The 26,509-nt window shown below is 40.7% G+C and overlaps 2 protein-coding genes across 2 annotated transcripts; both read left to right on the top strand.

The window, feature by feature from the left end:
* The first annotated feature begins 1,276 nt into the window (after positions 1-1,276).
* On the top strand, positions 1,277-16,319 carry HTATSF1 (HIV-1 Tat specific factor 1). The gene is made up of 9 exons (XM_075435555.1): positions 1,277-1,554; positions 5,356-5,560; positions 5,877-5,924; positions 6,953-7,107; positions 8,163-8,326; positions 9,939-10,038; positions 10,558-10,647; positions 11,128-11,265; positions 11,659-16,319. Exons 1-9 carry the CDS (start codon positions 1,387-1,389, stop codon positions 11,941-11,943), a joined length of 1,353 nt encoding a protein of 450 aa, XP_075291670.1. The 5' UTR covers positions 1,277-1,386; the 3' UTR covers positions 11,944-16,319.
* A 5,152-nt stretch (positions 16,320-21,471) lies between these two features.
* On the top strand, positions 21,472-25,151 carry VGLL1 (vestigial like family member 1). The gene is made up of 4 exons (XM_075435889.1): positions 21,472-21,682; positions 22,282-22,698; positions 24,371-24,430; positions 25,111-25,151. The coding sequence occupies exons 1-4, from the start codon at positions 21,472-21,474 to the stop codon at positions 25,149-25,151; spliced, it is 729 nt and encodes a 242-aa protein (XP_075292004.1).
* The last annotated feature ends 1,358 nt before the right edge of the window (positions 25,152-26,509 follow it).

Genomic DNA, 26,509 nt, shown 5'->3' with positions numbered 1-26,509 from the left:
AACAGTGTGCTTCTTCATCCTCTAAATAACAATACTTTTAAATACATACTTTAGCAACAAAATTTGGTTTTGATGTAATGCTATCTGGATTACACTGTGAAAACCACTAGATGGCACTGAATGAAGATCTTTTACCAGAACTGGTAAAAGAACAGGAAAATTTTATTCAAAATACTTAAGTATCCGTAGATAGAGTGCTACACAGATGAATAACCGATTGCAGCCTTCATTAACACAAACCAATTCAAAATTTTGAAGACAAGCCTCAGCCCTTGCATTGTACCAATGCACCAACCCTTCCGGAAGGGAGCACAACCGCCAGAGCGGAGGCCCTCAGCCTGGCCCGGCCCTGTCCTGTGGAAAGCCGGTGGGACCTGCGCCAGCCAGGCAGACCTGAGCGGCGGCTCCTCCCCAGGAGGCTGCATTGCTCAAACCATTTGCACCAGCAACCCGTGCCAAGGGAGAAGCGACAACCAATGCGATTTTTCAACATGTAGCATGATATTTTCATGTCATCTACCTCTTTGTGGTCCCTGCCTGTAGCAGGATATGAGGACAGACCGCCAGCCTGCCAGACAGCTGCACAGCACCTCAGCCGGCAGCAGCAACCTGATTGTTCAGTGTTGTCCAAGGCACAACAGGGAAAAGTATTGCAGGAGGTAGCACTGTCAGTGCTTCACGCCCCTCAGCAGGCTTTTATGTTACCACGTCGGTAAACCTGCAGCAGTCTCCATGCCAGGCCCATCGAGGCACGGCTCCCCACCCACAGCAGGCCCAGAAGGCTCTTCAAGCCTCAGGGCCAGCCGCCCTTGTGCCAAAGCCCTGCCTGTGGTGAAACAGAGCTCGGCCTGAGGGAAAGCGGCAAAGCGGGTGCGGAGCAGCGAGAGGAGCGCCTGCCCCCGGCACGGCCCATTCGCCCCGGCGCTGCGCCATCGCCACAGGCCTCAGCCCGCCCAGAGGCGGGAAAGCAAGCCCCGCCCCCTGCTGCGCGCACCCGCGGCCCCGAGCACCCAGCCCTCTCCAGGAACGGCCCCCCCCGCCCTCCTTCCCATTGGCTCCGCCGCTCTCCACGTGATCAGCCAGCCGGCGGCTCAGTGGCTGTGGCGTGGCTAGGGGCGGGAGTGAGAAAAAGAAACCCTTCCCGGGGAGGAGGGGGCACTTCCGCTCCTGCGCGCCGCGGGGCTCTGGGACGGTCACCGGCGGCGTGAGGCGGAGGGGGTCCGCGCGCGCCCGCCCGCCGCTCCCGGCTGCGCGTGCGCGCGCGCTCCCCGGCCCCGCGGCCGAGAGGGGCGGGGCGAGCGGGCGCCTCAGGCGGCGGCGGGTGCCGGTGCCTAGGCCCGGTGCGGCTGTTCCCCCCTGCGCCGAGGCCCCGCCGAGCGGGCCAGGATGAGCGGCGAGGACGGGAACGAGGAGTTCTACCGGCAGCTGCAGCTCCAGCAGCAGTGCGAGGCCGAGCCCAGCGGCGAGGGCCAGCCCGACCCCTTCACCTACGTGGACCCGGCCGACGGGGCCGCCTACGAGTGGGACCGGGAGAAGAAGGCCTGGTTCCCCAAGGTGGGCGCGGGGGGAGCCGCCTGGTGCCCGCTCCCCGCCGTGAGGAGCGGCCTTCCCGCCTGGCTGCGGCCCTCTGTGAGGGAGCCCGACGGGGGGGGGCCCTCGCGGCGCCCGGGGCAGCGCTTGCCCCGTGCCGAGGCTTCCCCGGGGGAGAGGCAGGGTGCAGCCCGGTGTTGGGTCCCTTCACCGCGGAGGTCTCTGGTTCCGGGCGGATGGGTGCCCGCTGCCGAGTCTCTGGCACTGAAACACGGTTTTTACAGGCGAAACCAGGGCAGCTGGCGTTGTTTCTGTCGGTAACGGTACCGGTTGCTTGCTGCTCTTTTGTTGTGGAGAGCCGTAGGTCGGCTTTCCTCCCTGGCAGGGAGTCTGTAGAGTGGCTCGGGCCTGGCGTGATGTCACGGTTATATTTATGGATCGGAACGGATCGGTGCTGGCTTTGACATCTTCAGCTTTCTTTAGCACAGGAGCTGCGGCGAGCTTTGTCTCTGTTGGCAGGGAAGGAGTGAACTAGTCTGTTAAGAGGTCTGGAGGAAAATGGAGTAGTATATCCTTTTATTGTTACTTGAAAACGATGCATGTGTAAAGATGTCTTGTTTCTTCTCAGATCTTGGAAATGCACTTGAAAATTAAGTGTATTTGGCTTAGAGGCATTCTGCAGAATGGAAACATTTTACAGTTTTACATCTTGTTTTTTTAATTAAATACTTTAAGTATAATAAATGAACCTGCAATAACAATGTGCTTCTCCAAGGCGAGAGGGGACATAGGTTTAATGTGTTGAGCCAATCTGCTGATCTGCACATGAAATAGTAGTTTTATTACTATATAACAATGAATGACAGCCATTACTTGATTTAGAAGTAATTAAGATAGTGTATACTTGGTGAATGTAATGTGCCAGTTCTTACTTGTGACTGAATTCATTGCAGCTCAGAGACTCTGAGTGAGAATGAAGCCTGTACTGCCAAGTTGATATGTGTGTAAACCTAGTAAGGTGTCCATGTAGCAGATGGCTTACAGAGGGGTAAAAGCATGTGAAATATCCAGACACTCACTAAGTGGAGCAGTGGAGAACTGAGTATCCCTGGCTCCCTGTGGAGTGCTATATCCAGTAAGCACAGTAACTTTTGAAACGTTTCGAGTTTGGTGGTGTTTTTTTTCCCGTCCTGTTCCTGCCCCCTTTCTGAAATATCTTTTTTTTTTTTTTTTTTGTATTTATCTCTTTTTCTCAGGAGCATTAGTCTTTCCTAAATGCCTTTCTTATCTCAGATTTCCATCCTGGAGAACAGATAATGTTAAAGGTTGGAGAGATTATATAGGAACAGCAAAGTTCTTTAGTTAACATGATGTATAGCAGAAGCTGGTAAATAATCATTGTGACGTGCTGTGTTATAGATGTCACCGAGCTAGATATCGCAGTATCTCAGGTTACTTCATTTTGGTGATGATTATTCAACAGAATGTTTTATCAAAATAGAGACCACAGGAGCCAAAAGTTTTAGTTCTTCCTTTACTCTATGACCAACAGTAAAATTCCTTATCTCTGTTCTCTGACAAAAGATTAAAATATTCTGACTGATGTAAGTAATTGTCATCTACAGACTAGTATTGCACTGCTCTTCTGCTTTGGGAATAGAGTATCTGCTGAACTTCTGCTAAAGCATGTTTCAAAGCAGTGCAGAAAGTTAGTGACATTAACTGTCCACATTCCTCAGAAAAATTTAGAGACAGTCAAGTATTTAATAAAAGTGATTGTAAGTTTATGTATTAATGATTTTTCTTTCAGTGGTACTATGTTGATAGATACTAGCTTTTTGTAGTCCTTCACAGACATAGCACAAAATCGCATGTTGAATTCATCTGCCTTACTTCATCGCTTGCTATGAAAAATCAGACGTTGGATGTCTTCTGTAAGCGTAGGGTATCTGTTCTTCATTCGGTTTATCTATTCCTTTCCATGTGACCAGTAGTTAATTACATGCTGGCATGTCCTGTAGTATTGCATTTCTTTTCGTGTAAGCTTAATTGCCCCAGATGGTACCACTGTGTGGATATGGAGGTAGAACTGATCTCTCTTTGTGGTATTCTCCACCAGAATTGGATTGAAGCCCCAAGTAAGAAGTTCTGTGAGTGCTTGTTTTCCATGCAGGCATGGTGTGACAGAAGTTCCAATAAAAGCTTTTATACTTGTATAAAATCTTTTATGCTTGAAAAAACACTTTTTAAAATGAAGTAGTTGTGATGGTATGTATGGTAGGATGATAGCATATTATAGTAAAAAAGTCATTGTTATTGACTGGCAAAATTTTACGGTCCATGGGATGGAATTTGCTAAGAATACATTTAGTGTTACATTAGAATGCTGTTCCTCCTGAAGTTGAAAAACAATGCTGCTGCAGGGAGGTGGCTAGTTGTAGCAGGTTTAATCACTAATGTATCAGTAGGTTCTCTGATGAAATTGAATAACATTGTTCACCAGAAAGTTTAAAAGCCTCTTAATTATCTGGATTTCATCAACTGTGAAACTAAGGATTTGCTAAGGTTGCTAGTGTCAACGATAATGAACCTTAAGAGAACACAGAGACTTCTTCACTAAAGGTGGTTGTACTCTTCCTTTCTCTGAACATTGTGTTACGTCACGTCTGTAAGAGCTGCCCCTTGCGTTCCTGACTGAGGTGTGCTGCAAATCTTGTTTACTGTAGGGGCTATTTCACACTAAACTTTTGAGTTATATGGGGCTCCACAGCGTCTTGTATTATTTGTGACAAGCCCGCTACTGTCAGTTCTGCATTTTTGATTTGTCAAAATAAAAGCTTAGAGTTGAAATGTCAAGCTTCAAATCACTACAGAAGGTATGAGATTGCATTATTATTACTGACACTTACTATCGTCCGTTGTGCTGCTTTCTTACAATAGCTTAATGACATTAAGTTTTGTTCCCTTTTGAATATGGATGAAACAAGTGCAGCGCAGGTCAGAGTCAGATACAGTTTTCAAAGGTTAAGGCTCAGCTTTGGGAATAAATCATTTCAGTGTACCTTCAGAAAGGCCTTCATAGTGCAGTGATGCTAGCAAACTCAACTATGATTTATTACCCCTGCATGTTATTGCTAGTATTAAAATTTGCGTGGCTGGAAATACTGGGTGTAATTTGTAGGGTTTTTTTAGTTTGGTCTCTAAAAGACATTAGCCAGTCTTATATTTTATCCAAATACAGTCTCCCTCTAGAAACCAGTGAGCTAATTATTTTTTTATTAGTAGGCTATGGAGTGTACGGCCTTATAAACAGTATATTAAGATATATCTCCATTTAAGTGTAATATTTATTGACTATCAACACAAATAATATGTCATCTCTGAAGATGTTTCTATGAAAAGGCACATGCCTACAAATGTCAGTCGTTCATCATCTCTGGATAAGTTGTTGGCTTACCTTCAGTGTCACTTTATCTCTTCAGCATGGTTAGGAGCACTTGGTTGCTGTCCTTCAGACAAATCCAGTTTATGCTGAAAGCAGAAAGCTTTACTTGAAAAAAGGCGAAACTTGTGAAATGTTTGTTTAAAAATTTTGTGCTGTATGGAATTAGTATGTTAGTCTAGTTCAGGCAGTGCGTGAACTGATTGCTTTTGTTGTCCGTATGGCTTTATGAAGATAATTTAAAAACAGTTTTAAAATACTGTTACTTTCTGTGTTGCCAGATTAGAAAATGGCAATCATCAGTACACTAGCATTAAAAAACTTACAAACCTGAATCTGTAGCTCTTTGAAATTTTGGGTTAATTTTCCCAATTTCTTTTCAGATAACAGAAGATTTCCTGGCAACATACCATGCCAACTATGGCTTCCATGCAGATGATACAGACAGTTCATCTGCTTCTGGCACAGCAGCTGAAAGTAAGCAACCAGTAAGTTCTAAGACATCAGGAACACAACCATCAGCAAATGAGAAGGGGCCACAACAAACAGATCCGAAACAAAAGGCAGAAAAACGGAAGCTTGAGCCAGGTAAGTGACAATGGGTTTCCCTCTGTGTAGGCTGCAACCTGTATAGTAATGGGTGGAAACTGGCAACTGTGCAGTGTTATCATGTACAGCAGAGATACAGGCTGTTCTGCAAATTTCCAGAATGATTTTAGAATCATATGGTAGTTCATAGGTGTCCTACTAAGTCCCTATACAAGGTGGAAAAAAGCAAATTAAGGCATGTTCAGAGCTTTTCCAGTGGGCAAGCAAAAATTCTTAGAAATCTGATGGAATATGACATCAGGTACGCTCCCATGTTTAATAGCTTGGCATAACTGAATTAAAACTCTGTTTTTAGGATGGTTTCATGTGGAGGAAGACAGAAACACAAATGTTTATGTGACTGGTAAGTAATAGTGTTTGTTTATCTACTTTGAGCTAAAGATGGTAAAAGAGACTCGTATTTGTCTTGCTGACTTCTAGCATTACCTAGTCAGTCTGCCACTTGCAAGCTACTTAACGTTATGTTCATGACTGCATAATGTCTTTGTGATGTTTAAATTGCAGATGTGGGAAAGCAATAAAACGGAAGTATTCCATGCTTTTATCTTTTAAATGTGATACTCTGCGAGCTGCGTCAGCCAAGTTGCTGATTTTTTTTTTTTTTTAAGCAAGCTACAGCTAAGAAAAACAATCTTTGTGAACTCCTAGGGAATAGGATAATGAGAACAAGTTATAATAAGATTGCATTAACTATACATATCACAGTGTTTTAATCTTTATTTTTTATGTTGTTTTATAAATATATAATTAAATAATTAGATAAGGAGGAAACAGTAAGTACAAATAAAGCTGGAAATAAAATGAGCAAATAATGGGGAAGCTCAAATGAAACTATCTGTGCATTCATTATGGTATTTACTTCTTTTGGATGTCGGTGTGCTATCTTTAGGTGCATATACAAAGGTACATTTGGTGGTTCTGAGCAGTGATAGACATGCACACACTTGAAGTCTCAGAAATCTTCAGGCAAAACTAGCATGGAACATTCACGTAATTTTCTCTGCTGTTTTGTTTTTTTTTCTTGTCCTCAATTCAAAGTTCAGGCTTTGAAAACTCCTTACGCTGTAATTGATTTTTTTGTCGAATTTGTGGGTGGAGAAAGTAATCGTCTGTTTATAGGTTGAGGTTGTTTTTTTTGTCTCCAATCCCTAGAGGTGCAGTGGAACTTAAAACGGGCAGGATAGTTACGTTTGTATAGGCCATTGTGTCCACTGTAATGGACTGCACACGACACCAACATTACTTTTATTCTTCAGATTGGTATCTTTCATTTAAGGAAACACTGTGGGGGTTTTGTTCTAGTGAGGTTTTTAAAAAAAAAAAAAATAAAAATGAACATATTCAAGCCTTCACTTTTAATTTATTTTGCAGGTTTACCTCCAGACATTACAAAAGATGAATTTATACAAGTCATGTCAAAATGTGGTATCATTATGCGAGATCCTCAGACAGAAGAACACAAAATCAAACTTTACAAAGATAAGGAAGGAAATCTTAAAGGAGATGGCCTCTGTTGCTATCTAAAGGTCAGTGGTGCACTGAAATGCAGTTTTTCTTCCCATTGATATACTTATGACCACTGTTTCAGAATCACATTTGGAAGATTATTGAAATATCTGAAGTAAACTTAGAATTTAGGTGTCTGTTTTAAAGAAATTTTTTTCCAGAACCATCCACTTCTCTGCTTGTACGCCTCCTTTATTTCCTCTTATTCACGCCACCCTCCCTCCCTTCGGAAATGTCCATAATGCCCGCTGAACATGTCTCTGCATGTTCCTGTCTTGAGCCCCAGTAATTATGGAGTGAAGAGAGGGACCTCTTCACCTTTTACTTCAAAAATATGCCACGGTGTGTCCAAGAATACAGAAATTACTACAGTATGTTCCTTCCTGTCTTGTTCTGTATTTACAGCTTGTAGTTGAGAGCTGATAGGTTCAGAATTGTTCTTGCATTCTATATTAACCTATAAATGTTTAGCCTGCAGCACTAATTCCTTCATGCGATTCACTTGTGAATCATTTGGAAAGTTAGTGCTTGCAAGTGCAGTCTGTTTTAATTCTGCAAGAAGCACCAGGCAGTACTGAATCAGCTGCCTTGTGGTCTTTGCTTGTTTTGTAATTTTAGTAGTTAGGGCTGTTTAGTGCACAAGTATAAAGACAGTCTGCGCTTCGAAGGACTCTTAGGAAATTGTTAAAAATTACTTACGGCCTCAACGTCTGCTGTTCTTGGAGAAGTGGTCCAAGCCGTATAGAAAATCAACGCCCTGAAATTTTTTTGTTCTCACTTTTAAGTTCATTGGCTTGCTTGACCATTGCAGATTAGTTTTTATGACATATTTGAATGAAATGTATGCGGTTGCTTTTGGCAGTATTAATCTGCTGTAACAGGGGTGAGGAAATACTGGGTTTTGATAAAGAATGCATTGCTGACTTTGTGACAAGGAACTTGGAAGAGATATGGCGTTAAGGTTTTCCGTGACAGGGAATTGATTCTTAGCACAGTATTTTTAATTAAATGTTATTGGAATAATTTGACTCTGCCTTGTGCTTTAAAGTTTGTGTTCTGTTTTATCTTCAAATAGAGAGAATCAGTTCAACTTGCATTGAGACTTCTGGATGAGGCAGAAATTAGAGGCTATAAATTACATGTTGAAGTTGCAAAGTTTCAACTGAAGGGGGAGTATGATGCAAGCAAAAAGAAGAAGAAATGTAAAGACTACAAGAAGAAGTTGTCTCAACAGCAGAAGTTTGTATTTTTTATTTCAGTAACACATTGCTTGAATTCTAAGTGCTATTAGCAAAGCACTGCATTGTTTCAAATGCAATGCTAAGAGTTATGTAGAAATTGAAGTCTTACCTGACAGCAAAATAGCTTAAATAATATGTGTTTGGAGGGGACGAACTCCTAAATTAAATGTTGACATAATGAACTTCTTTGTGATTGATGCATTAAAATTACATGTAGGGAACCGAGGTCATTTCAGTTATAAAAGAAAATATTACAACTCTGGGGAGATAGAATACTTTTTTTCCCACACTGTGTGAGAGTGTGCAAGTCCTGTCACCATATCTAGGTTTACTTTTTTAAGGTAATAACACTTTGGCTGTCCACATATTGTTTGTACCGCGCTTTACCTGTTGCAAAGGGCAAGAGATGCTAGCTTCCATAGGAGCAAATGCTAAAATATCTCCGTAGGTTCCCCCAGACCTGTCTCTCTCTGATATAAGTTATGCTGGTTTTGTAATTATACCTAGATTCATTGCTTCTGTTACTTGAAAATTGTTTTTCTGCCTTTCGGAACCAAGAAGCGGATTAAAGAAGAAAAAGTTTATAGGACTCAATATTTTAATGAAAGCAGCATTCCACTAAACATCTTAAATAGTAATGCGAAAGTATTTTGCCATAGTTAAAGGGAACAACATCTACTTGACTTTTTATCAATTAAAAAGAAAAGCAGCTTGAAATGTATCTGTCGCAGAGACACATTGCCAGTTCTTGCTGTAAGAAGTCTCCAGTGTGGAGAGAGGAATATGAAAATAACGAACTTGCACTTGACAGCAATTTGTGTGAATAAACTGGCTTCACTTGGTGTTCCCTTTGAGTTGAAGAGCATAATTTACTTGCTACTACCTTCATTGGAAATCCACGTTTTCTTCAGCTGAAGTAGCAGATACAAGAAGGAACTTAACAAGATTTTTTCCTCCCCAAATATAAGATTTTGAGATTTAGAAGTGTAAGTGAATGTATCCTTTTTTTGTAATAGGATATGAAGTAGGCACTTCTGCCAGAAGTAACATTTTTCATCAGAAGGCAAAGTCATAGAACAGATGCCCTGAGTTACATTGCTAGTTTGTGGCAGTGGCACTGTGCTCTGTGGAACAAAATACCTCTTGCAGCAATGCCTGTGTAAGACTTAAGGTGTTCTTGCATGTTTGTGTAATTAAAAGCAGTTCAATGTTACTAAAGGGAATAGTGGATCTCCTTTGTACAAAATAAATCAGGAAAAATGGTAAAATATTGACATTTTTATTATACTTGATAGCAGCTGGTTTCTGTATCTGAGCTGCTATTAGGAGGGAATAAAAATTTAATAAGAAAATGCTTTGATTTTTAAAATAATTCATATTTCCTCTGTGAGCATCAAAGTACCTTAAAAACTCAGCTGCTTTGTAGAAGTGGTAAAACTGGGTGGTGATTGCATTTTTTAGAAGAATAACTTAACTCATTGTATCAAAATAGGATGTTTTAGTTGATGTATTGCAAGAACTGCCAAATTAATGATTTTTTTTCAACAAATACTTGTAGAAACTGAAGAGAGCCGCAACAATATCTTCTTACTGTTGCTTCATTTCATTAGACAGCTGGATTGGAGGCCTGAGAAGAAAGATGGTGGAACGCGAATGCGACACGAGCGCATCGTAATTATCAGGAATATGTTTCACCCAAAGGACTTTGAGGTAGGAAGATGCAGTTTGCTACTGTAGATTGTGGTGTTACAGTTAACGTTGTCTAAACTTACTGCTATGAGAGTTTTAGCAAAATTCTAAGCAGATGAGAACAAAATTAAACTTACTGTTTGGGCATGGTTTTTCCTGTGCCAGGCATCTGCTTAAAATTCATTCATCTGTTTCCAAAAAGCAACAAAAATATGTTGGTAAGAATATATTTTTCAAGTCGACCTGTTTCAGTGTGTGTGTCCTGATGATAGTCCTTTCTGGGATGGAAAGAGAAGTAAACTGTAACTACGTTGGAATGGAGAAACCGGCACAAAATAGCCTTATTAATAAATAGCATTTATTAAATTTAAATAAGGGCTGTCTGCCAACTCCCAAGTGGCTTTCAAAATGCAGCATAACAACACGTAATTTATGAACTTTTAATAGATTGGCAGATGTGTTCCATTGGTGATTGAGCAAAAATAAAACTGAGAGAAGTAAGTGCTGCTGTTGAATTTAATCTGTGCGATTGCGTTGCAGGAGGATCCCTTAGTGCTAAACGAGATCAGAGAAGATCTGCGGACAGAGTGTGAAAAATTTGGTCAAGTAAAGAAGGTTCTCATATTTGATGTAGGTATTTTTTACATGCTGTGTTGGCAGAATTGATGTAAGGTGTGAATGTGCAAAACATTTAGGATTCTTTAAGTATGAGTGGAGCATTTATTTGATTTTGTGTGCTTATTTCGTGGAAACTTAACCTAATCTTTCAGTGTTTTAAAATTCACTGTTTTGGAAATTAATTTCTAAGCAGTTTTCTACTTCAGCCTATGTGAAGGCAAACTCTAATTCTTCCGGATAACTTGGATACACGTCATGAGTTTGAAAGTTTATAAATACATTGATTTGCAGCTAAACTAGCTGAAACATGTGTTTGTAATCTGTATGCTAATAGAACAAAATGTGTAAACTTGCAAACTGAATTTTTCGAACATGATTATGTATGATCAGGATGGATCTAAATCCTGGTTGATTTTGTAACAGTATCTAAAAGGTGTTGGAATAAATACACTATTTAGAAAACTACTAAGTGAACTTTGTCTCTCCTTACAGCGACACCCTGATGGCGTGGCTTCTGTGTCGTTTAAAGAAGCAACAGAAGCTGATCTGTGCAAGCTGACTCTGAATGGAAGGTGGTTTGGTGGTCGCCAGCTCAGTGCTGAAACATGGGATGGTGTAACAGATTATCAGGTAGCCTGTCATGGCCCTATTTTATCAAATATTTCTTCCAAACTGTAAATCTGTTTTAATTTGAGATGTGCTTGGTGTTCCCATCCCCATACACTTCCCTTGCCTGCTCCCGCCCTATCTTACTTCTCAAAAACTGCTCAGATGTCTCCAAAATATCATCCTTAATTATTCAGTATAGCAAAAACGTAAAGGATCTGTTTGATGTTAAAAATTGCGTGTTGGAGATGTCAAGTTAGAGGATTAGCCAGTGAATGTACAGATCATTAGTCAACAGGGCCTGTTGAAGTCTTGAGATTCTACTGCAATGTAAATGCTTGTACAATTTTATCTGTGTAAATATTCATTTTTAGAAGTATGACTTTGTAATGATGTGTATAAACATATCTTTAATAGGTGGAGGAGACTGCGAGAGAAAGAGAAGAAAGGCTGAAGGTGTGGGGATCATTTTTAGAGGATCCTGATGCAAAGGAGCAGCAAACTACATCTGATTCAGATTCCGCGACAAGTAGTGTTAAACTGCCTGAAGGCAGACAACCTGCAAAAGTTAATGACACATCTAAGGAGGATGTAAATGATGAAGCCCATAAGAAGGAGAATAATGGTGAGGGCATTAGTGAAGATGGTGCTCCATCTACAGACAGCAGCCTTGCAGGCAGTGATGTTGAAGCAGATACATAACATCTTTAATGCTTTATGAAAGCGTGGTTTTTAGGGTGATGTTTTGAGTTTATCCCTTTCTTCAAGGTGACTGCAGACAATGTTCATATGAATACATGCATCTTCGAATGTCATCAACTGTGTGCTTTGAAGATGTCATTAAAAACAAAGCATTTAATGAGGTTCTAAAAGTTTGTATTAATTGGCTGTTCAGGTAAAGTAACTCAAGTTGCCAAGAATGCAGTAAAGCTCATCAGGCTTCTTTTGTTCTAGCTATGCTTGTCAGTGTTTCGTTATGTAAGTGTGAAATACGCTCCAACCCTAAGTTTATGTAACTATATGTAACTTAAGTAATGCAAGGTTATTACAAGATGTGTGGATTTTGCTGTTAATTTTCCTGTACCCCTTGGAACTCAGTGTCTCATCCTTAAAAATTACTCTTGTGCTGAGTACTTTGGATCATTTTATGGAACAGATGCTGTGATACGTATAGGGTGAATGCGTTGGATTTGCTGCTATGTACTAAGTAGCAAATGACAAGAGTCATACCAAGTCAAACTTAAACGAAGTGGAAAACAAACAAGGTTGCCATAACCAACATAAGGCAAACTGAGTGAAGATAGATTATTAAATCACAGCAGTTAGTGAACTATTTTTTTCTTCCCCTGCTTAGATCTTCTGCCGATGCTTAGATCCTCTGTTGAGGCTGGAATTATGTCGAGGAGGCTAGAAATGCAAGAGCACACACATTCTAGGTCATAATGAAATAAGACTGATCTTAAGCTCTGATGGTCTGTATGCAGTAGGTGTGCAAAAAAGGCTTGTGATGGGTGGGTTGGCTTTGTTTACGTTTTGCCTTAAAGGTTTTCATTTAACTGCGTTAGAATGATGAGTGTGGGTTCTCATCAACATTTTAGTTTAGCCTTATGTGCTCTTCAAAGTGGGGAGGATCTCCCATATTTCATAGAATTTAAAGGCTTTTGGCAACTTGAACTACAGTCTGTTGTGCAAAAGTTAGAATACTTGAAAATATGCTTTCAAATAGTACTCTTTTATATGGAAAAAGCAAATGGTAGCCCTCTTAGAAATACTTCCAAAAGCAAGGATTTAGAAGACATTCTAACTTTAGATATCTTAATAAGTGGTAGACTTTCAAAAATAACTTTGAGGGAGCCATTCTGGGCATAATCATTCATAATTTAAATACCATTATTTTGATACCTAAGGATAGAAGAATAGAGATTTAGGCACTAAACAATTAAAATACCGGTGTTAAATTCATGGTGTGCTGTTTATGTGGATGGTTACTAGTGCGCATTTATAAGGAGGATCTTTTGGGTTTTTTTAATTCATATGGATTGCAAGAAACCATAGAAGCTAATTCTTATATTTCCATCCTGAAGTATTCAGAATACTCTGAAAATCGGTATTTTCAAACTTTGTGCTCCAAGATTACCATCTGTATTTTTTTCCGGAAGTCTATATGATACTCTAAGTAGGGGCTTGCTTTCTCTTTTTAATATGCAGTTGATATGCATGAGTAGCTATGCCAACCACAGCATCTAAGTTAACATTTGCCATTGTGGCTATAAACTGTATCTTTTTGTGACAAAAGATCTGCTCTTACAACAGGGATGATGTTTAAATTCAGGGTTTAAAAGTCTAGGGGTTCATTATAAGCAAATTTTCCAATTTTGAGTTGTATTATAAAGAAGAGCTGTAACTCTTGCCCGCTAAGAAAGACCATTTTCTCATCTTTACAAGTGTGTGAATTGTACATTTTAGCAAAGCAGGTGTTTGAACAGTTCAGGGAATCTGGAATACTGCTGGTTTGTAGCTGCACAAAGTGGCGCATTCAAGTTGCATCTCTGGATTGTGTTGGTTCTGCCTGAGTTATTTTTATTGGTCATAAGCACTACAGACCTTTGAGGGCTGGAAGTTTTGGCATATGAAGAATGTAATATAGTGTGGAGGGTATTGCTTTCAGTGCTCCTTTTTTCTTCCAGCTTCTGGATCTGGCTTTGGATTTGTTAGACGATTGTGTTTTGTTAGCTTTTTCTTTTTTTTTGAGAGCCTAGGCATAGAACACTCTACGCAGTTAAATCACCTATTTTACAGTGGAAGTGCAGCTGATGTAGAGAAACTATTGACAAATGTATAAATATTGTACAGCTCTATGAAGCCTTATCATGATAACAGATATAAAAACTAAGGTTAGTGTCAGTGTTTGAAAAAATAATTTGAAAAGTAAAGAATCATTGTACGTGCAGTAAACTTCCTCTCTCCAATTGGTTTACAAATTTGATTGGCTTGCTTCAAAAGTCAAACATGATGTTAGTCTTTTTACCTTTTCCTCTAGACTTCACACTGGAGTAGAGCACCGACAAAGACTGAGACCAAATGCTTTACTGGCTTTCTTATTAACTAGGATTACTAAGAAAATAAAAGCTGTTTTTCCATGAAAACATGTTGTTCTGAAGTGTGGCATTGCACTCAAACTCGTATTTCCTTTTTGTCTACCTCTGTTATTCCCCAGTAAAATGTAAAAATCTATTTTTATAAACTATTCATTGAGTTACTGAGGCATTTAATAGTCTGTGGAGAGGTTAATGCAGCTGTGACTTTCTTTTCAGCAGACTTTCATTGAGACTGAATTCTTTTGATGTTTTCCTTTTTTAAATGATGCAAATTTTTATAAATTAATCTGAACATAAATTTAAGACTTCACAGAAGTTTAAATTAATAGTTTGAAATGTGATTATGAAAGTCTTGTAGGATAGAGCAGTAATGTTTAATACCAAACTTTAGCAAATCTGAAGCTGAACAAGCTGAGTTGATTTTTCAACTTAAAATTTTTTCTGAGCAGCATCATAAATAAATTGATAAGAAGTGAAAACCCCAATGCAATTTTCACTATATTCATTCTTTAATTAAAAGTGCTTTCTAATGACTTGTCTTGCTCATTAGAAGTGACAAGATCAAACTTTTTGCTCAATTTCTAGTTGTTCTTAGGTTCCATTCGAGTGTTTGAGTAAGCTGGGTGTTCCTTCATCCCTAGCCTTTTGGCAAGAGGTTCATTTTAAGGAAAAACTGTCTCCTTCCTTCCATATATTATGAAAAAAGTAACTAGCAGGTTGAAACAATTTGTGGATAATAATTGTTGCTCAATTTTGAACTAGAGAAGTAGTTGTTACTACTAATTCGCACAGTGTGACAAAATGGATGTGAAGCCGCTTAAATAAAGAGTATTGATCAACTGGTACTTCAACATCATTCAGCATAGATAATCACTTTCTTCACCATGCAATACAAAATCAGTTGCCTAGCTCCAAAACGTACTGGTAGTTTGCTTTACAGTCAAGTGCTGTTTAGTGGTTTGCTGGCAGGGTAATTGTACGGAGTTAAAAGTTTACGTCAGAGATTACATGGTTTGAGGAGCATGGCCAAGGTAGACATCTGGAAACAAAAACCCCCAAAAGAAAAAGCACGTAAATTGTAGCAGGTTCTCGAATGTTCATATACAGCTGTAAAGAGAGAATTAGTTTCATTTTGCATCAAAATGTTTATCTGTTTCTCCTGCTGACTTTTTAAATTACTTTTTTTAATTGAATTTCAGTCCATCATACAACTTACATTTTGTATAAGGATTGCAATTCACTTAAAATCATTAGTATGTTAAATGCAGTGCATTTTTAGCTAAAACATGTCCTAGGCATTATTCAGTTAAGGTTAATCTATGTACAATTACAAATACGTTGCTTAAATTCACAGAAGAAAACGGATGCTTCATTGAAACCCAAACTTGCCTTTAAATTTTCCAGTAAAATCAATATTCATACCCTGAATTCTTGAACTGGATAAATTCTTAAAAAACCAAAACAACAAAAAAAGCCCCATACCTATACATTTTAATTGGATTTTACATTCTTATTTTTATTTCCAAATTTGAGGAAACATACTGCAGTATGATAAATGAATTATGTAAGTTGTGTACTTGTGTTGATTTGACTCGTGTGTATTTTTGTGCTCATTATATGAGGCTTGAAGTCTTACTGTCAGGATACTCTGAAAGTTCTGTAAAATATTTGTAGAATTATGAAATCTTTTGCAGCAATTGGTTTTTGCTCATTCTGTAACATGAAAGTATATTGTTAGATTAAACTTTTCAGTAAGTTGACTTGGAATTTTTCTGACAGGTTATTTTCTTTCGATAAGTTCAATTGATCATTTTCATTTACCCTTTAGAAAACCAACATTTAAACAAAAAAAATCATATTTGAATAATATCTAAACCTGTGACAGCATCTGAGAATGCCTTGATTTGTCTTCAATTTTGTTTCTTAAAGGGGTTGTGTTTTATACTACCTTTTTAATAAACAAACTCGTGAACAAAACAAGTCTTTTCTGATTAGTTGAGATAATGTATTGTCTTATTTTGTTTGTCGGTAAAAGTTACCATAGCATTTGGTGCACAGTGACTCCAGTTGATAAAGCACATGTGTTAACCTGCCTGAGCTTTCCAGCTGGAGTCCAGTCCGTGTGGTGCTAGAACTGTAAGTGTTCACGGTGAGACACACTTTGTGGGTTTTGTGGGTGTTCACTCTGGCTTGGTGCGTTCCCGGACCCTGCATGAAGATAACAGGAGCAGGAGGAATGACTGCAGATACCATAGTTACAACTGAGATTAGGGGGGGGTCGTTTGTTAAGGACAAGCAGAGTTTCAATTTTTATTCTCAGAAATGAAGAGTGGTGGTTTGTTGTGTTTTTTTTCTTCTTCAAAGCTTGACACTTTGCTTAAAAGGCACTGGAAACCAGTTATTTCCATTTCTAGACTACAAAGGAATGTGGATGATAATCCCATTTTTACCCAGTAGTTCTTTGAGCTTTAAACTGATGCTGTCTAATAACCTGACCAGTGATTTAACTGCCAACCTAAGAGGAGATTCTTGAATGAGGTCTTGAAAAGCTTCAGCAGAAGAAACCTTTGCTATATGAAACAGTTTAGAAAAGGGGATCAAAGAACGAATGATTGAGATGTGGCGCTTGCCCTGCTGATGGACTGGAATCCAGTCTGTCTCCCAATGGAAATGGGCTTAGGCAAAAAGCGTGTCAATAAAAGGCTAAGCACCGTCCCAGGAAATCTTACAGCCTGGAGGTTGAGTTGTCCTGGGAGGTGGCAGGGGACGGATTCATACCTATTGAGGCAGAGAGAACTGGGTTGTGCTCGCCTACTTTCTGGGTGAGTAAACGAACTCTACAGCTACTGCATAAAAGACATAATGTCACCAGTTTGGTGACTAGCTCCCCAGTGTATTTTTCCAGCTGGGAGACTGGCAAACTTGACCCTGATTCAGCATTTCTGGAATGGCTGCAATTTGGTGATTTTGGTAAACCTGCTACAAAAAAACCCCAAACTATCTGTTTCTTGCTACAGCCCCTACAGAACAGGAATGATATTTTTCTTTGCTGAAGATTTCTGTAGTCATTTAAACAGATCCGATGAAGAAGAGAGAAAATTGGTTACCCGGTTTATCTGGGATGGAGGCAGGCGATCTTTGCCTTTTTGCAGATGTTTGTAGTTACCCACTTCACACTGAATATGCTGCAACCTGCCATAGGAAAGTCCTTTCTGACCCTGGCTCAGTTTGGTTCTCTGCCATAACTTGTTTATCATCTTACTCTAAACTCTTCTGAAGTCCAGACGCTGTCTTCTTTATTATGTACACATTGTCATAAAAAAACCCCAAACCTACTTACAAATCCTATTTTCCTCATTCCTGAAACCTCCTAACCTGGTTGACTTGTTGGAGTGCATTTCATGCATTCTTAGCAGATAGGCTGAAGGAAACGCCTAGTTCACTCGCAGCTAGAGGCTAGAAAGCATGTAGGGAGTTCATGAGCGTTGCTTGTCGTCTCGGGCAGTCCCTGCAGCCTGCCGGGGGAAGGATCCCGAACTGCTGGACACAGCATGACCGTCCCGCAGCTGGAGAATCGAACTGGTGTGACACCGCTCCTGACAGTGAGTTAAGGTAGGAGAATTCAGTGACCGCTTCACTGACTTTCTCAAATCTTCCCTGATTTGAAAGACACTTGATGAAAGAGAATGCCTGCTTGTTAAATTATTGCTTAATACTTGGGAAGTGGAAAATTTTTTTTAAATTTTATTTATTTTTAAAACTGGTTTGGGCAGTATGAAATAGTGTTCCCTGTCTGATGCTACAGTGATGGGAAATTAATAGTGCTAGCAAGGGTGGGGAATGTGAAAAATACTGTGAAGTATCGTCAGTTGTGGTGAGCAGTCAATAACCATGTGTCTCAAACCCTTGTTGACCATGCATCCTTGTCCATCTGAAGGACAAATAACTTGGACAATTACATGCACTATTTTGCCAAAATTAACCCATTCTGAGAATAGCGTGGGATGAGCTGAGTCTGTTTCATCCTGAGCTCCACTTCTATTGTATTTTGACAAGTTTGTGGCAGACACAGATTGGAAGGATTTCTGCCTTTCTTTGCAGACTTCCTGCTGGCAGACGGGAGAAGGGGAAGTTCAGGTGATGAGGACCACAGTGCTCCAAATCTGAGTCCTGGCTCTTGGGACGTTAGATTCCTCATGCATATGATCACTGGGAGGACTGAGATATAACCAAGGTTATACCCAGCCTTCTTGTGACTACTTGTTGGAAAGCACACGAGGTTTTTAAGAGAAATGAGGAAAAAAGGGATAAATGACCAGACCATTCCTTCTTTTAAAAAATGTATAATTTTTCTATCACTGCAACTACTGTGGTCACAATTCACGCAAGCGTAACAGCTGCTACACACCAACAAATGGTGCTAAAGGAGCTTACAATCAATGTTACAAGCAAGTTAAGCATGTTAATAAAGTGGTACAAAGACACAATGGCTGGCTTGCACTGAGCGAGGAAGAGGAAGAATAGACCTCTGGGCCAGAGCTAACGCTTTATAAATTGTATGTTGATGTGTAGTGGTAGAGCAGCGTAGGAAGGGCTGGTTTGCTGCCTGCTGTTGAGATGGCCTGACATAGTCCATTCTCAGGCCATATGATTGCTGATGACGTTGCCAAGCTTTCACCACTTGGGTTGGAATTTTCCATGGCAAGCACTGGCCTCCAGCTGAGCAACCAGAAAGTTTCTCAACCTAAACAGTGGGTTGCTTTCTAAAACAAGACTGGGAAAAAAATAATGTCTCTTCCTGTCCTTGAAGTTTTTCCAGTTGTTTGGCTGGGTCGTGCTGGTTCCTGCTCCCCTCATGGGCTTTGGGAAGGTGTCTGTACATCAAGCGGATGATTTGTCGGTTTAAGTTTTCAGTGTTTGGGAAAGTTTGGTTGGTTTTAAAATTCTGAAAGATCATCTTCTGAATCAGATGACTGTTACAGAGCATCCCCTTGCATTTCCTAAAGGTGACCAGCCTGTATGCGTCCCATCGCCACCACTGTGTTTAGGTGGACTGGAGGCTGGAGCTGGGGAAGGGGTGCAAGAAGGGCAAAGCAGTAGAAATCCTAAAACGAGGACTGAGGAACTCTTGAGTTTGAACATAAATTGGTAGTTGATGACAGTGGACTAGGGCTAGCTGAGCAAGGGATCAGTAAGGAGGGAGAACTGAACTGAATATGGAGGATGTAGAGATAACAAGCAAAATCAGATGTAGAAGCAAGTGATAAACATGGACAAGAAGTCTGTGGATGAAGGCTTAAGATTAAAAAGGTGGATGGATTATGGGTGGATAACCTTAATCCTCATATTTCTTAACATCTGAGTACTTGGCTTTGCAGCCTGAACACTTTTCACGTGTAAGAAACACTGAGAGACCATTCGGAGGCAGCCTTTGCAGATACTTCAGAATCCCCTTTGAGACACAGCTGAGTGCAATGCTTATCAGGAAGCTTCTGAGGAAGCTTTGGAGGGTTTATGATTAGAAGAGGAAACGGACAAATGTATTGGAACAGATTAAGCAACACTGCATATTGCAGGGCTAGTTGGATGGAAACACAGATCTAATGATTCAGTAGGTTTTGTGTGATACAACTGGCTATCAGCCAAAGGTTTCCCTGTCTCTGAAAAATAACAGCCTTCTTTTTACTACCAAGGTAAATCAATTATGCTATGTGGTGTGATGAGCTGACAATGAGACTAGAAGATTGAATAGAAACAGCAGGCGCTTCTCGCTGCATTCAGAGCCTGAGCATTGCTAAATATGATTTTGATTAGAGCCGAATGTATGAGCTCTGGTCGTAGAACTAGCTCCCCTGCGGCCAGAAACTGCACAAATGCATAAACCCGACACTTCTCCAGGGCAAGCAGTGACGTTCCTTGTCCTACTCTTACCATATCTGGCAGCAGAGATTTTAAAGGAGAACAAAAAGGAGTCTTACAGTCTTCTGTTGACTTCCTAAAACCTATTTTAGAGTAGTTCCTGCCTTAAATCCATAACTTCTGGTTGAGCTACAGTGTGTGTTTTAGCAACCTCGCTACCAAAGTTTTAAGCAACTGGCAGATCCACCACGTTCCTAGGTAAGTTGTTTCAAACAAAAAAATTTTTTTTGTTCGGTTTGTTTTTTTTGTTTTACTTGAATGTGCCATAATTAGAATTTCCAATAGTTTAATCTGAGTGTCTATTTCTAACAGGTGAAGCAACTAACTACTCTCAGAAGTCTTTTCCTTGTGGAGGTCTGTGCTGACAGTGATCAAGGTACTTCAAACCTCACCTTGTCTAAAGTTGTTATTATTTTAAGTTCCATTGAGTATTTTTTTCTCCCCCCCCCCCCACTCTGTCAATGTGTTTTTTGAACAGTGCAAAAACTGGAATTGGACAAAGCACTTTGATAAGTTCGCCCTGAACTTCATCCAGGGCTAATGCAACCCCTGAATTATTTGTCCAAGTGCTTCAGTTCTTCTAGCACAGTTCCATCCTCAGGGCATATTTACACAGTACTGGGTCCTAAGCCCAGGCTTACAAAGACGGATGAAAGCAGGGTGAGAAAAGACAGCTGGTGGATAGATGTGCTCATTTCATTCTTCAACAGTGACGATGCTGTGGCATTGACAGGTAACTCATACAAGGCTAGTATCCACCAGGCCCTCTGCATCTCTGAGCCGTTCGCTGCTTCCAGGATGCGTTATCCCTAAGGTTGTGTATTGTTCAGTGATACCAAACTTACAGCTCACTGGCAAAAGAATACTGCGTTGAATGGGTTAAAGACTAATTGGGCTCAATTTGCCTGATTGGGAAAAATGCACTCCCATCACAATTCTGAAAAATGTAGTACATATTTATGGAAAGTTTTCTCCTCTTGTTTTATGCTTAAAGTATTCTACATTAGAAGTATATAAGAAGGAAATAGTAAAGAAAATATGCGTGGAAGAAGCAGAAACCCAGATAAAGAATCTAACCTTACTAGTAACAGTTCTTCTGGCCCAACCAGTTTCAGGAGGAAGACGGGCTCACCGCTAACTGTGCACGTTAAGTTGAATAGTATTTCTTTGACTGGTCTGTGTCTTTTTCGGCAGGGGCTCTTGGTTATTGAAAATGGAGGAAACAAGGAAGCTCTCTCCGAAGCCGTGTAAAAGCAAAGAACCAGTGAAAACAGAATGGGGGTCTCAGAGTGTTGTATTTACATATTTCCAGGGGGATATTAACAGCGTGGTAGATGAACATTTTTCTAGAGCTTTAAGCAATGCCAAGAACCCGCAAGACCTGAGCACAAAGCACAAGGGTGAGGCTGTTGTCCTGAAGAACGGTGAGCTGCTTTCCGTGCATGAGCGTGGTGTTAGATGGGGGTGACTGTCTAACTCAGCTTTCACTAAGGAATTTAAGATGCAGCGTGCTTAAATTTGGAATTGTGTGCAAACAGAAAGCACAAAAATCATGCTTGAAAAGCACCAGATTATGATGTAGCTGGGACTTCCTGGGGAAATCTCGGTGTTTGCTGGAGTGCTTCCTAAGCTCTTCCTGGGCCTGTTGGCAGGACTGGGTCCTCATTTTCCAGCCAAGAACCTCCGTCACCATCAGATGCATTAAGTGCATTATGACTTAATTTGTTGTCTTTGCAAAAATATATTTGTCTAAGTTTGCAATTGTTAAAACCCTGCCTATGCTAGTGGTCTGTAAGAGAACGCATATAATATTTATTTGAAAGTAGTGGTGGTGGTGGTTTAGTCTGCTTTTAGTATTAATTTATTGTTGATTTTTAAGATAAGCAGCTCTAAAGTGAATATATTATTTCTTTAAAAATGAATATGCAATCTGGTAGCATTCCCTTAGAAGGCCATTGGAATTTGCCTTGGAAAAAAGTAAGAATTGATGAGACTTCAGATGTTTCTTTCTCTTTTTAAGTAGATAGCATGTCTCCCCATCCATGGAATTTCTCTTCACATTGCTCCAAACCATATCCGTCATCTTCTGCTACAAGCATGTCAAATTCTGGTCTGAACTTTTCTGCTGCTGGTATGGCAGGCCAATACCAGCCATCAGCTCTGCGGAGTCATCCAACTCAAGCTGCAGATTTATGGCCCTTCGCTTCGATCGGGACTCCCAGTCTTACCAGTTCGGTGTACCATCATGCCTTGCCTGACCTTCACGCGGTAGATGAGCCCATCTCTGACAGGAAATACGGTTCTCTTCTTGGTCTTCTGCAACAGGAAAGGTGCCTAACATCCATGCAAGAATGTACCATGAAGCAACACTCAAGTTCTGCTTGTATGACTGGACCTGTTAGGTTACAAAATATAAGCCAAAGTTCAGCTCCTGGGGGAGGTAAGGAAATACTTACTGTCACTTTATTCTTTGATGGCAGCTTATGTAAAGACACAAAATAATACAGTGTATTCCGAAGGTTCTCAAATTGGAGCTGTCTTCAGCCCAGCTCGTAGAAATTTTTTTCAATAGATAACCCAAGGCTGTGATTGCTCCCTGCAGTAGACTACACAGAGCTAATGCAGTTCATGCAGGAGCGATGATTGTTGCTTATTTATTTTTAACAATTAGTAGGGATCCCAATCCTATGTACTGCCAGCAGAAAGAAAAAAGATGGCTGGTGACTGAAGTCCATTTCCCAGGAGCTTATATCCCCACAGCATCTAGGACTGCTGACTAAAATGGCTCTCTTTTAATTCCTGCGTTTGAGAAGCTCTCTGGGGTCAGGCTTCCTGGCCAGAGCGCTGGTGCCCTGTTAGCATACACCCGTGTTGCTGTTCCTGGGCGTTACCCAGACAGCCAGGTTGGCACTGGTCTCCATGAAAAAGGGTTGTGAAATTGTTTAGGGAGTCTGCTGGAAAAATACAGCGCGTCCTACCTGGTGCTTGTAGATGAAAAGCACCAGGCATGTGAAGAAGCGATCCTGAGCCTTAGGTTTTGAAAAAGAGACAGCTGTGAAATACTGACTGGTTACCCACTTTTTAATCTGCATCAGCAGGAATTTGGCAGAACATGGGCTAAAACTGCTGTTTGTATCTGCAGGCAGTCATATCCACAGTCTCTATTTTGAAGCTACACAGAAACTAGGTTGTTATGAGGGCCCCAGCTGTAGGTGTGTTGCTAACTTATATTCCTGCTAGAGTGTCTAATTCCTGTTGGTGCCTGTGCGTGGAAAAGGGAGAGTGTGTAGGTCTTCAGTGGAATACAACTTGCTGCTCGTGGTACACAGATTTAGCTGAGACTGTATGTATGTGTCGCACAGGCATGCACCCTAGTCTGTTTGCAGCTAGTAAATGACAACCTGATTGCTTTAAAGACACTGTCTGGACTGCTCGGGTTGAATTTCACAGCAAGGTTAGGTTCCCTCTTCCCCCAAGGGGGCAATGCGAGCCAGTCGAGGCTTGGGAGCCCGAGGAACTGACTCCTCCAGAAAAGGAGATGTTTCATGAAACTGGTCTTGGGATCACACAAGGGAAGCCGTGCTAACAACAGCGGGGTTTTTTTCAAAATTTCATAAAGAAAATGAGCGGGGAAAAATTGAAAACGAAATTAAACAGTTGAATATTCCCCGACCACTGCCAGTTAAAGCCTTTTCTTTCAGGCTTTTTACAGGGTCTTTCTGAATATTTGGGGAGCCTCACAACACCACCTGTGTAACGCCATTCGTGTGCTTATCAAGCAATCCAGAAAGAGCAGATAAGAAACGGCTGGCCCGTGTTCACAGGGAGTCTTTGGCAAGTCCCTAGGATGTGTGCATCTCGTCTGGCTGTGGGAGTCCCTGTTTCTTGGCTCTATCTGTTAAATATACTTCTCATTGCGCTGTGTCATGTTTTAAGAACAGCTGATATTTATATTTATGGAAGTGTATATTGCTGTGCCAGACAGCACAGAGCTCCCCAGCACCTGTGCTATAGGCTGGGCTGCAAAAGCACAAGGTTTCTTTAGGAACTGCTGTCTACTTTTAGCTCTATGTTGAATCTCTGCTCATCTCCAGTATTTTTTTTTTTTTAAGAGAGGAAAGCAAGCTCTTACCAAGGCTCAGAAAATCCCAGTGTAAGCCATGCCACTGCAGGTGAGTAATGAAACCAGCAGGTTTGGAACAAATCAGTGCTCACCTACGAAGGATAGCTGCCTTGCTTGTGCACGCAGAATTAAAGATGCTTTCTTGCTTGCTTCCAGGCTGTATTTCAAAAGCTGTTTTTTCCCCCAGATAGACACACCACCTCCCATAACTGCATTAAAAGAGGGAAAACATTCTATTAAAATGAGTTGTATGATTTTCTAACTCCACCTACCTTAGCTTTTGTGGTTATACCATCAGCATGCCCCTTCACAACGACTGTTTTGCACTGGCTGTCCAGGTTTCAGATCCCAGGAAGATGGGACACCCCTTGCTTTGTACCTCAAGCACCCGGCTTCAGGCTGAGGTCCCTGTGGGACCTGCCTGCTGGCATTGCTGCAGCGTTCACCAACAAACTCACCACACTGCTAGGGGAGTTGTTCTAAGAAATTATTCCCAAAGCATTCAGGCTTCCGTACTTTTGAGATCTCTCTTGAGACTGCGTCATTCCCTGGTGTTGGTTCTTTGATGTGCAATGTTTTGGGAATACTTTGGATGGGTCATTCTGGTTGTTCTAGCAAGGGCCCTCTTGCATCAGAGAAGACCCAAAGGTGCAATTTTGTTTACACAACATTCGAAGAGATTGCATGGACTGTGCTGTTTGACTGTCCTGATACTGCTGTGTCTTTCAGGTATTCAGATTCATGACAGAAGGCGAGATTTGTACTTTTAGCAACTGGATGTTTCTGCTTTATTCTGAAAGAGGAAGTTCTTGCTGTGAACTCTTATTATTTGCAACTGTGAATCAAGAAGAAATGAACTGCAGCTCTTCTGTGCTTTTTTTCTCAGTTGGAAGAATACATATACTATTTACTATTTGGGGAACGAAAAATCATCTTTTTCTGTTCAGTAAATGTTTTCCAATAGCTGTGGTATTAACCCTGAGAGTATGTTTGTTGTGAAGAAATATTGTCTACTTAAGGCTTTTCATGTAGCCCTCTCTGAAAGGACTCTTAGCAATTTTTAATCTTTCTGTGTTTTTTCATTTACTTTCTGTTGATAAGAAGCACAATTCTTATCAGTGCAGTTGATAACTGAGAAGTGCAGGGATGCAGTTAGCGTAAATTCAGTGCTGCAGCTTCTTAGCTTGATTTGATGCCGCCATATCATTTAAGATGATATCTCTTGCCCATGGTCTAATATTAAGACAACCACAGCTCAGTAAAGCACATTATCATATTTATGTTTTGGAAGTACGGTAATTTGTAACCATACTTGCAATTCACAGGGACATTCTTCAGAAACTATGTAATAGGCTTTTCCCCAAAGGCTCTGTTTTGGCCTCTTCTAATGTATACTCATCCTCTAGAAAACAGTGAATTAAGACTAGATCTGGGAGGAAACCTGGGTCCTCGCTGGCTGCAGTTAAAATACCACTGAGCAAGAAGGTGGAGGTGGGAATGGTCTCTTTCCCCATACGCTCTGCAGGTGTAAGATGTTCTTTTTTGTAAATGAACCTTGTGAGCTTGAAGGACTCTGTCACCAGAACCAGCAAAAATCCCTCTATTCACCGTAACTGCGTCCCACTGACCTCAGAACGGCTGAACGGGGGCTGGTCTCGATGCTCCTTCGTGCAGCAGAAGTGGCAGCCAGGAACTGTGAATTGATCCTCCACGTTCAGATCCTCACCTCGCTTCACCACTCGCCCTTGGCCAATATGTTTGCTGAAGCTACTGTGAGTAAAACCTCATGTGACTGATGTTTCGGGGTGTGTGTGTAATCCCTTCAGTAAGAAAGACTGCTTAGCCTTTATTGTAAATCCTAAGGATAAAAAAGATTTGTGTTTATTTTTTTCTTCATTAGCTATCTATTAATTTAATATGAAGGAGCACAATTAACTTTAACTGACAGCTCTATGCAGTTGCTTAAGGAAAGTTGACCTTAGAGATCCTAGAGCGTGTGATTTATAGGACAAATCCTTAGCTGGTGTAGGTATTTGTGGCTCTGTTTACACCAGATAGCTACGCTGCCACTGGTCTACTTCAGTTACAACACCTTGCGTAATTTTATAAATAATTTGAGTTAAGCAAC

The sequence above is a fragment of the Opisthocomus hoazin genome, chromosome 14, assembly GCF_030867145.1.
Source record: "Opisthocomus hoazin isolate bOpiHoa1 chromosome 14, bOpiHoa1.hap1, whole genome shotgun sequence".
Lineage (NCBI taxonomy): Eukaryota > Metazoa > Chordata > Aves > Opisthocomiformes > Opisthocomidae > Opisthocomus > Opisthocomus hoazin.
Note: the sequence above shows the minus strand (reverse complement) of the source record. Positions and strands in the feature narration are given on the sequence as shown.